This window comes from Neoarius graeffei, chromosome 20, assembly GCF_027579695.1.
Source record: "Neoarius graeffei isolate fNeoGra1 chromosome 20, fNeoGra1.pri, whole genome shotgun sequence".
In the NCBI taxonomy this organism is placed as follows: domain Eukaryota; kingdom Metazoa; phylum Chordata; class Actinopteri; order Siluriformes; family Ariidae; genus Neoarius; species Neoarius graeffei.
The window spans coordinates 41,266,794-41,277,623 of NC_083588.1; the positions used below are offsets into that span (position 1 = coordinate 41,266,794).

At 43.7% G+C, this 10,830-nt stretch overlaps 1 protein-coding gene across 1 annotated transcript; it reads right to left on the reverse strand.

The window, feature by feature from the left end:
- Positions 1-1,811: 1,811 nt before the first annotated feature.
- Positions 1,812-8,857, reverse strand: LOC132869051 (retinoic acid-induced protein 1). The gene is made up of 3 exons (XM_060902405.1): positions 3,098-8,857; positions 2,136-2,229; positions 1,812-1,873 (listed from the first exon to the last, which is right to left on the reverse strand). The coding sequence occupies exons 1-3, from the start codon at positions 8,840-8,842 to the stop codon at positions 1,812-1,814; spliced, it is 5,901 nt and encodes a 1,966-aa protein (XP_060758388.1). The 5' UTR covers positions 8,843-8,857.
- Positions 8,858-10,830: the final 1,973 nt, after the last annotated feature.

The following is a 10,830-nucleotide window of genomic DNA, read 5'->3' on the forward strand; positions in this document are numbered from 1 at the left end:
CGTCCTCTCTGCACTCATCCACCCATCCCTCTGGCTAACAGCCAGCATCTATCTTTCTCTGTATCGAGCCATGATGTAAGAACAGTCCTTGATCCTCTTTGAAAACCTGCGAGCCATAGCCCTGCTCTTGTTTTCCTTGTTGCCTCTGCTGCTTTTGGCCTGGTCTAAACCGATGGTGCAATAATCCAGGGCCTTGCTCATGTTGCCATGAAAGCCCCCACTAGAATAAGAGTCTGTACATGTGTAGGCACAGAGAAAAAGAAAACGAGGAAGACATTTCCTCGGAGACCTACATGGGGGTGGAATATCTACTGCTTGCTTTCATTAAAACAGCAAATTGCCATGCCTGAGACCTAAAGCCTTTAGATCCCTGAGTCAATGTGCTTTCAGCTTGTTCTAAACTCCTCACTCGATCTTCCTCCCATCCTTTTTTGTCCTTTGACGTAGGACGGGAAAGGAGATGGGAGGGTGTTTTGATCTGTTGCCAGGTTTTCTCTCACTTTTTTCAACTCCCGCTCTACCCCTGCACAGCCTCTTGCTCCGTACTCGCTTTATCACTGCAATGCAAACCAGAAACCTGTAGGCAGTTTGTAGCCCTAAGGTGGGGTTTACATTAGACCGTATCAGCGGATCATCAGATTAGCATTTTTAAAAACGATTAGCGTGCACACAGCAACGCCAATACACGATTCGCGTGCACACAGCAACGCCAATACACGGATACGCTAATCACATGACTAATTCGGCACGCAAGTTGAAATGTGTCAGTGCGGCTCATCGCTTCCTCCTCAGCGGCTGCGCTCCAAATCACTTCGCCCTGAACAGCGAGTGCCCTCTGGAGGGTGCGCACTCCGGCCCTGTGCAGCTCATAGAGCGCGCGAGTGTAGTGCACGAGCAGTGATTCGGGACTGAGCCGCTGTGCGCAAGTCACTTACCACTTGCAAGTGGAAGGATGGCAAGCCTAAAGACCATCATAACTACACAATGGGCAGTATTTGCATCAGTATTTGCAGTATTTTCATACTTTTATACTCTTTAATGAAAGGTGATACAAGGCGGAAGTCCGCGCCGTTTTTCAGTAGTCGCGTCACATGACCAACGCCAGCGAATCAGGAAGGTGGATGTCACAGTGACGTTGTCCAATGACGACGCCAGCTAGAGCTCAGCACAGCGTATCCGCGTATTCTCAATGATTACACAGCACCGGATCAGACACGATCTGGATTGAATACGTGGACCCTGGCGGATTCCTGTTTCCCGGCGTTTCCAGGCGTTTTAATGTAAACGGACAGTGCATCCGCGAAGAAAACGAGACAGATACGGTCTAATGTGAACTTGGCCTGAGTTGTAGTTAAATAACCTAGATTTACATCTGAGTCAAGTCTAAAGTGAAGAGCAGTCAAATCTGACTCCAAAGTCATTGGTACAACTGCTGTATAATTTGTGCTCATTTTCAAAGAAAAGCATCTTCAGCAACACGTTCAACCCTAAAAAACTGACAGTATCCCTAATGCTAATTTAGTCTTTTGTGGGATAATAGGTGTCAGAAAGCCAAGATCAGTGAGCATCTAATTAGCATCCACTGTGCAAGCATTATTATCGCTGGAGAGATGGCTCATCAATAAGGGTGAGTTCCTTGCTAGACTTGTCTGTTGCCCTGGGAGATGGAGCTGATGAGTGACTGTGCTTTACACATCCATTCACTCCTTTTGTTTGGGAGGTCAGCAAATGTTTCAGCAAGGCCACTGATGTACACGGCATAATAGGCATGTTTCTAAGATCAAAGATGTGCTTTTATGTTTCGAATGAGCTCAGACACTTACCTGGTGTTTTGGACATTTTATTGAGAAAGTGTCTTCGTCGAATACACAGCCTGACAGAGAAAGAGAGAGAATTTAAAAAAAAAAAGAGACTTGGTGAGGGAAGATGTTCATGTTGAAAGTCTACGCCTCTTCTCATATTTTGAATCGAGTCAATAGATGTGGTGACATTATGAAATGAGAGCTGGGGAAAATCTATACATCATGAACATTCACCATGTGGATAGTCTTAAGGACTTATAAACAACTCATACACATACTATTTGTGTATAGTATGTACACAAATACATACTATATGCATTCTTAATGGCATACCTGTCTCTTTGGCGCAGACATAGTGGTATTTATGATTACAGTTCATCCAGCTGCAGCCAATGGAGGCTCCCTCACTCTGGCACTTCGAGCATTTCTGTAACAACACACACATTTACTCAAACAGCTCCAAAGTACAAGAGCATTATATTCAAAATATTCAAAATATAGTCTTCTGACCATGGGCAATTTTTTCATTTTAATTTCTACATTAGATTGTTCAGGTTATCTTGTGTCCTGTTCATTTACAAATTAAAAAAAAAAAACCCAACAACTTTAAAACAATAAATCTTACAAAAAAGCTATTCTTATTTCTCCTGGTTTTCATAAATTTCAGATTCATTCTGTAGCTTATATTAATGAAAATTCTTGAATGATCCGGATGTGTATCAGCAATTCCTTGGTAGCTAGTAGCAAGAAGACTAGAATAATTGTTGCCATTAGTGCATGATGCACTGCTTATATAGATCAATATGTGCTTTTTAAAAATAGCAAGATTGTGATGTTAAAGGATGATGTTCAGTTTCTGCATACGGTGATCCTATTTGTATCATATCTTTTATGAAAACAGAATGAATTTCCAGAGTACACAGCTTAACTAGAGACGAGTCTACTTCCAGGTCAACTCTGTTCAGGCTGAAATGTACTGCAGTGGCATTTTTTCATATTTAGATACTGAATATTTGATTTCTGGGCTAGGATTTGTGCCGTGAAACAAGTAGAATCAAATTAAGTCAATATTTTAGTAAAAAAAAAATGTTATATGAAAAAATCTATTAATTTCTTTTTTTAGAGTGTGCCAAGAAAGCAAAAGTAAAATAAGCTGTTCCCTTGTCTTCTATTTTTTAATATGAAAGCCTAATGAAAGCAACATACATCTGTCGCTTTTCCTGAACATGGACCTTTATCACATATGTTAACATATTACGTAGTAAAAGAATATATTGCCTCTACATTATACTTACTGTGAGTGTAGATTCCTGTGCAGCTTCCTTCAGTCCATAAAGTTTGCCTGCGATTAGGATCACACCACTAGTCCAGACAGCGCAGGACTCATGTGCCCAGTGTTCATTAACCTCAGCCTCCAGCTGTAACCTCTGCAGAACAGAGTAAGAGCCCTCCTCTCCAGCAGAGGGAACCCCTCCACCAGCTCTTCCTTGCAACAGCTGCAGTCTTTTGAACCTCGCCCGCAAGCCAAGACGACTTCTAAGTTGTGCCCTTCTTTCTCTCATTACCTGCCTGCAATCTCCTTCAATTGTCCCCTCTTGAAGCAAGTCTTTTTCTCCTTCTCGCTTCACATCACTGATGTGCTCAGCACTGCTCACGGCCACCTCATCTTGCTCTCTGTCTCTGCTTTGCCTGAATTCTTCATGGTATGTTAAAGTCTGCGTTTTCCGTGGTATGGTATTCTCAGGGTAGTACGGGCCACACAAATCCCCAAGCTCTCTGTAATTTGCTGGCTTTCCACACAGGCAGCATATTAGACACCTGTCAGTTAGGCTTCTGTTCACTAAGGGGCCCTGGAGCATTACTGACGAATTTGGTATTGTCTTGGTTTTTTCCAAGTTCTTTTTTCTTGTCTGGATGAACAGATGCTCTTCCTCGGGTTTGTTTATGATTGTGCAAAGGGAAGAAAGCTTTTTGGAGCTGTCAATGTGTACATATGGTTTGAAAGAATGCTTGCCTTCACTTTCTTGCATTTTAAAAAAATCTGTCAATATTCCTTTCACAGTAGGAATGCATTCCCTTTTGCATTTTATCTTAGGTTTCAGTCCCTTTACAGTGACCTTGATGGTACTGTTTTTATTCTGTTTGATCTTTTTTTTAGGTCCAGGCTTTTTTTTGACCTTTTGACCTTCTTCATTTCCTATTTCCTGACTGAAATCTTCCTGTTTCTTTTTGAGTGATGGCCGCCTGCCTCTTTTCGGTTTAATTAGTGTTGAGTCAATTTCTACTGAAAGCTGTTCACCCTGTGTCTTCTCTTCTGTGTCTGGAAAGAGAGAAGTTGGTGGTGATGGCAGTGGAGGTGCGGGAGGAGAGATGAACACATCAGTCTGCTCATGTGTTTCCACAATTGGCAGACTCCTTGTAAGCTCAGTAACTTTTCTTCTCTTCTTCCGTTGCTTCAGATGCATCTCATGGTTATTTTTAATGGCTCTTTGTTTGGCTAGCCTTGGTGTGTTGATAATAAGGCCCCCAGTCTCCAATACTATATCTGGTGTCTCAGTGCTCTCCACTGTGGCCCACTTTCTGCGCTTCTTTCGAGGAGTTTGGGTGCATGCTGTGTCTGGAGTCTCCTCAAAGCTTACTGTACTCTCACCCTCCTCTGGTGTTACTACAGTAGTGTTTGTCTTTCTTTTTTCAGTTACCTGTAGTTCTGGTGATGGCTTTGGTGCTAATTCTTCTAGTACAACATCTGGTTGGATATTCAGAGGCTGCTTTTTGGATGCTGGGGATGTGATTTTCTGAACCATTGCTTCATATTTAAGTCCTCTGCCTTTCCTTGGAGGCAGATATTTTGTTTTAGTAGGACACTGAGGAGGCACACAAGGTGTGTCACTGATGTCTTCCAAGGGGATGTTATCTTTGGTCAGAGTGCTGCAAGCAGATGGTTCTAATTTATGTCCTCGCTTTCGCCTTCCCTTTGAACCTTGGGCTTCTACTACTAACTCCTGTGGCTGAGGTTCGTGTGTTTTTGTTTGACTAACTTTCAGACCTTTCTTTTTCTTGACTGGGTCCGGGGCTTGTAAACTGGATTTTCGCTTGATTGAAACTGACACAATCTGCTCATTAAGTTGACTAAGTGAATCTGTGCAGATATCCTCATGGTTGGGTGATTTTAAGGTTGATGTTAGGTTCTCACAGGGCTGAGCAGCAGCCACTTTCTGTATATGTGATTCAGTGGGCTTTATTGCTGATGCTTCAGTTGATGTCTCTCTCTCTTTTTCCTTGTCTTCTGTTATCTTTTCCCGTGTTTGCTTACGAGATCTTAATACCATGGACTTTTGATCTTTTGCTACAGAATTTACAAAAGAAGCATCCAAAGCAGTGTCCAAAGTGGAACCTATTGTGCTGTCTATTGAAGTGTGCAAAGTAGTACCAACAACAGTTTCCAGACTGACTGCAGCATTTGCTTGTTGTTCAGGGGTTTCACTCATGCAGCTTGTATCTTCAATATGCTCTGTGATAGTATCTATATTATTTTCATATTTCATTGATTTGATCCTGGAGGTGAGGCCTTTTGGCCGACCAGGACCCTTAGGAGTTACTCCTTCTGTAGGCTTTAAACCAGGTTTTGGACCAGGCTTTAGAGCAGGTATAGCAGCAGGCTTTGGACCTGGCTTTGGACTGGGTTTTACACTTGGAACAGCCCCAGGTTTTGGGCCTGGTTTTGACCCAGGTTTTGAGTTCTGTTTTGGACCAGGCTTCAAAGAAGGCTTTGCACCAGGTTTGGGACTTGGCTTTGGGCCTGGTTTTGGTCCAGGTTTTAGGCCTTGTTTTGGACTTGGTTTTAAAGCAGGCTTTGTTCCAGGTTTTAGTCCTGGCTTTGTTCCAGGTTTTGGTCCTGGTTTTGGACCAGGTTTTGAACTGGGCTTTGGACCTGGTTTTCTTCTCTCTTGAGAACAAACCTTTGGGGTACTTTGGGACCCTAAAGAGCGAGTACACATGCGAGATGGTAAACCTTCTGTCAGAAGTTTTGGTGTTTGACTGCTAATACCCAGCTGAACAGCTTCCATCTGATCGGAGAAGATGGCACTGTTACCTGAGAGCATGCTGGGCTTTTGAGGAGATGGTGGAGCCCCATCCCTCTCCACACTCCTCATCCCTGCATTTGAATGAATTAATCTTCTCCTACCCCGTGCATGCTTTCTGCCCAACAGTCTTGGATGTGCAGAAGGGGCTATGGGCTCTGGTTTTGTTGCACTGGGACAGCTTATGCCTGGTTCTACATCCTCATCACCTTTCTGTGGAGAGGGTGGAGTATCAGCCCAAGATGGTGCAGAAGATATTATTGACTTGCCTGGCAACTGAGGGGAGTCAGGCTCCAGCACCTTTGCATCAATGTGATCCCTCGCCTGATTCTGAGGTGTTGTTTTCTCATTGAGAGGTGAGAAGCCACTCCTGACAGGGTGAGACTGAAGTGCAATGTCACATGTGACTGATGTTCTTTCACTGCTTCTGTGGGCTATGTCTTGGGCAGGGGTCTCAGCTATTTCGGTGCTGACCACACAAAGTGGTCCACTTGCTGTCTCCCCTGGATTATTACAGGCCTCTGTAGAGGACTCTTCTAGTTTTGCTTTACTGTTAATGACATCTTCATTGGATGTCAGACTTCCTTTCTCTCTTACTTCAGAAGCTGAATAGGTTGTGGCAGACTGTTGCTCCTTGAAGGCATCATTCTGTCTCTCAGAAGTTAACAGTCTTTCCTCTGAAGATCCACACTCAGAGGTGAGATGAGGTGTCTCTGATCTTTCCTCTTTCCCAAGCGAATATAGATTGGACTCAGGCACATCTTTTGAAATAGCTGGTGATTCTGTTATAGGGTCCTCACCATTATTCTGTGATTCTAATTTGAACATTTCAGCTTTCATTTCTGAATCTTCATTTCCTTTACTGCTGGTGTCACAACACTTCCCAGCAAAGTCTCCTTCCTCTGTCTCATATTTGTTTTTCAGTTTCTGATAGATGTTGTCTTCTGTTTCATAAGAATAGCTTTCATTTGACACTTCTTTATTTAACTTATGAAAAAAGGAGGGGCACTTCTCATCCTCCAACCACTCCTGCCGTTTCTCAGTTGCCTCAAAAACCTGTCCTTTGCACTTATATTCTGTGGGCAGCTTCATTTTTCCAATTTCTTTTTCATCGGTTATCCTCTCAGTCCAGGCAGATTCCTCAAAATTCTCCTTCTGAGTACTCTCAGACTGTTTTATGCCTATTGGAGAATTACTCTCCTGCTTCTTAGGGCTTGGTGCTGTTGTGCTAATAGGGGAGCTTTCATTTCTAATGTTTCTGACAGAACTGTGCTGCTCCTCTCCATACATCACTCTCTGCACCCTAGGGTCACAGCTAAGATTATCTTCAGGAGCTGCACTCTGTATACTCCGATCTGAGTCACCTGACCTGACTGACATGTCATCTGTTGAGTTTATGGAGCAAGTAGAAACTGTATCCAGACTCAGCTGAGAATGTGCTGAAGCATGTGTTGGACCTTTGCCCTGACCAAAGTAGTAGTAGTTACGTTCCATCTGATCTTCAGTGCTGCTGGAGTATCCTACTTCTAGTAAATCAGCTGGCATGGACCTTGGGGTGCCATAAGAATCGCTGGGGAGAGGACCATGTTGGCTTTCAGGACATGAAGAGTCCTCCATTGCCTTTAAGTGGCCCCTATATTCCTCGCCCTTTTTCAGCTGGTTTCGCTTGTTACCTTTTTTGTTGGCCATAAGAGCTTCTGAGAGCAATAATTGTTGGACATTGTTGGAGATGTTCTCTACCTGAGATGTCAGAGCATTAAGGCTCCACAAGCTTGGGTTGGAAAACAACTTCTCAGAAAAGCGGTCCTTCATAGAACTGGAGTAGCTCTGTGATTGGTGATTAACACTTGGGGATGGGTGTGTGTGTGGAGGCATTAGCATGTTTGGATCTTGCAGGTTTGCAGAAGAGGAGGAAGGGTTGATTGGTTGGCCATACTGGAACGTGTCAGGATTGGGCATTAAGGGGGAGGGTGTGGAGCTATATGAGGGTGACCTGCCCACAGACCTTGCCGGTGAATGGCTGGAGCTTGGACTGCAGTTCTGGTAATACTGTTCAGGTGATCTCACAGAAATATCTGTTATACAGTAGTTTTGTTGGGGCTGATTATAATGTGGGAATTTTTGAAGACTCTCTGGCGTACCTGACAATCCCTGCAAGGAAGCCTGCTGTTCAAATCCAGCTCTTGAAGGAGGCTGTTGGTAGCCATAATTATTCGGTGGCCGATAGCTACTCTGCTTCAGGCTACTGTGGTTACCCATCTGCCTTGAATACTGGGCATTAGGTGGCATTCCATAGCCACCTTTGTAGCCATGAGGAATCGGATTGCATTTCTCCATGTAAGATGATGAGGTGGAGGAGGGTGGTTGGGAGTGTTGAGGGAAATGGATGTGGCTCTGTGGGTACATTAAAGGAGATGGAGTAGGATTGGGAGGATGACCTTGCTGATGGGGGCTCGTATAAACAGGGGCAGACGATTGGGAGGGGAGATGGCACTGGCTTTGAGAAATGGCTAGCATGTTCTGCTCAAGGTACTGGGATGAGCCACTGGCCCCAGGCTCAAGATGACCCACAATGTCCTGTTCATACTGAGATATCTGACCAGACTCGTCCCACTTCTGCTGCAAGTGTCCCTCACTCATGTACTGGGATGAATATCCAGAATTTATGTGGCTACTGTAGCCAGCCTGCAGGTGCTGGCTTGGAGCTTTTCCTCCTCTGTATGGTTTCTTGCTCTGAGCTGAACTGCTACCATAGCTGGGGTAGGGCTGTTGCCCATAACAGTCCTTAGAGCTTGTTCCTGCTGTTGGCATCCCTGCAGCAGAAAGAGAATGCACCTCATAGCCCTGTCCAGTCTGGCTGTGATGTCTGTAATTCTCAAGGCGAGATAATTCATGGGGTTCCTGCTGGTAGCAGCGCTGGTTGCCCTGGAAACCACCCCGCTCTCTGAAGGACTGCATGGCTTCAGCTAGGGTGCTCCTTTGGAAAGATATAGAAAATGAGATATGGAGAGAGAATACTTGCTGGCTTGCTTTATCTCTTCTATCAGATTATTTCCCAGTGACACACTGCAATCAGTCACTGTTTTTTACTTTTTTTTATTATTATTATTTTTTTTTATCATATGACATTTAATTGTAGTACAAACATAGCTTAGTCAGTCATTCAGAAAATCAAAACATTAATCTCCACAACACATCACAAAATGTCACTTTCTTACAGCAGCTGTGTTTAATCATCAAAGCCCTTCATTATATCTGGGAATTTCAATCAATTTTAATCAATTATTTATTATTGATTCAAAATATTAACACATGCAGTGTACTTGAAACATCATGGAATTGACAACATCTTTGAGTGAATAAATAACTACCCCAAAACTGAGGAGAATTAGACCCGAGACCATATTGTACTAGACTCTGGATCTCAAGGGATACCTTGGGCAAAGTTTGCAAACTGCTGCTTTAAAAGGGTCATCAATTAATTAAACATCTGCAAAGACTTATGACAAATATGCCTCCTAGTGGGTTTATCGCCAAAGACATGCTCCATAATCTGAAATGTTGTACAGCTTTTGTATAGTACACAGGTAATCACAAAGGCTTTTGTCCTGAATAGCATGGACTGTCCTCCAGATAGCCAGGAACAAGTCCTTGTTTTATGGAGGGACTGAGGCACAATAAAGGGAACCTTGTCACCTAGAGACAGTGCAAGAGAAGCTCTTCAGTTTCTGTACTCCAGCACTGGGAGCCTATCAAGGGACAACCACCTGGCCTCATCAGATGTTCACATTATTCATCTCACTAGCACTCTGTCTGAAGTCACCAGGCCCCGGAGCTTGCCGTTCCCCTTCAGCAATGGCAGAGCAGCTTCCCAGGAGGCTATCTGCCATATATTACTGGTTCAGTGATGCTGCTGTGCATGCTTACACAATGACCCAAATAACATCACTTGGGATCCAAACTCCAGAACCTCAGAGATGCATATGACATGCAGTGATATGTACAAGTGGTGCTTTTTTTTTTTTTGCATATTTAAACAGGCATGCCCAATTAAACCTTTCCTAGAAAACGTAGGTCTTGACTGGCACTTTCTTTGCTAACTAATCTTAGGTAGAGCCTAGCTAACCTCACATGAGCAGAATTTTAGTAGAGACCAGTGAGGAAATTTTTGCAGTGCTGGATTGCACTTTTGGATATCCTGCTACTTCCTATGTATGAAAGTAGTTGCTCTAAAAAAAAAAAAAATGATTCTGCATTGCACTTGAAAGCATATCACTGTTACAAAAATAGTAAATAATGTATATTTATTATAATATGAATATGAAGAATATGTAATTACCTCTAGGTAGTAAGGTAAATAGTTAGTAAGGTACAGTAAACCTGTACATTATGCTTTGTAGAACAAATCTTATGGCTGGGTATTTTGGATGACTCTCTCTATTAACACAGGACCATAACATCTCATCTCATCTCATTATCTGTAGCCGCTTTATCCTGTTCTACAGGGTCGCAGGCAAGCTGGAGCCTATCCCAGCTGACTACGGGCGAAAGGCGGGGTACACCCTGGACAAGTCGCCAGGTCATCACAGGGCTGACACATAGACACAGACAACCATTCACACTCACATTCACACCTACGGTCAATTTAGAGTCACCAGTTAACCTAACCTGCATGTCTTTGGACTGTGGGGGAAACCGGAGCACCCGGAGGAAACCCACGCGGACACGGGGAGAACATGCAAACTCCACACAGAAAGGCCCTCGCCGGACCCGGGGTTCGAACCCAGGACCTTCTTGCTGTGAGGCGACAGCGCTAACCACTACACCACCGTGCCGCCCGGACCATAACATATTATTCTTTAATTATAATAATGATCACTTACACACACGCACGCACACACACACAAAGACATTATGGGAATTTTTTCTTCACTGTGCTGAAATCT

What these genes read in the sequence shown, in the direction of transcription:
- LOC132869051 (XM_060902405.1), bottom strand. Translation starts at nt 8,842, where the DNA reads ATGCAGTCCTTCAGAGAGCGGGGTGGTTTCCAGGGCAACCAGCGCTGC. An exon ending in CACAGGAATCTACACTCACA is followed by an intron (nt 2,230 to 3,097) that starts GTAAGTATAATG and finishes GTGTTGTTACAG; the next exon opens with AAATGCTCGAAGTGCCAGAG. An exon ending in TGTCTGCGCCAAAGAGACAG is followed by an intron (nt 1,874 to 2,135) that starts GTATGCCATTAA and finishes TTTCTCTGTCAG; the next exon opens with GCTGTGTATTCGACGAAGAC.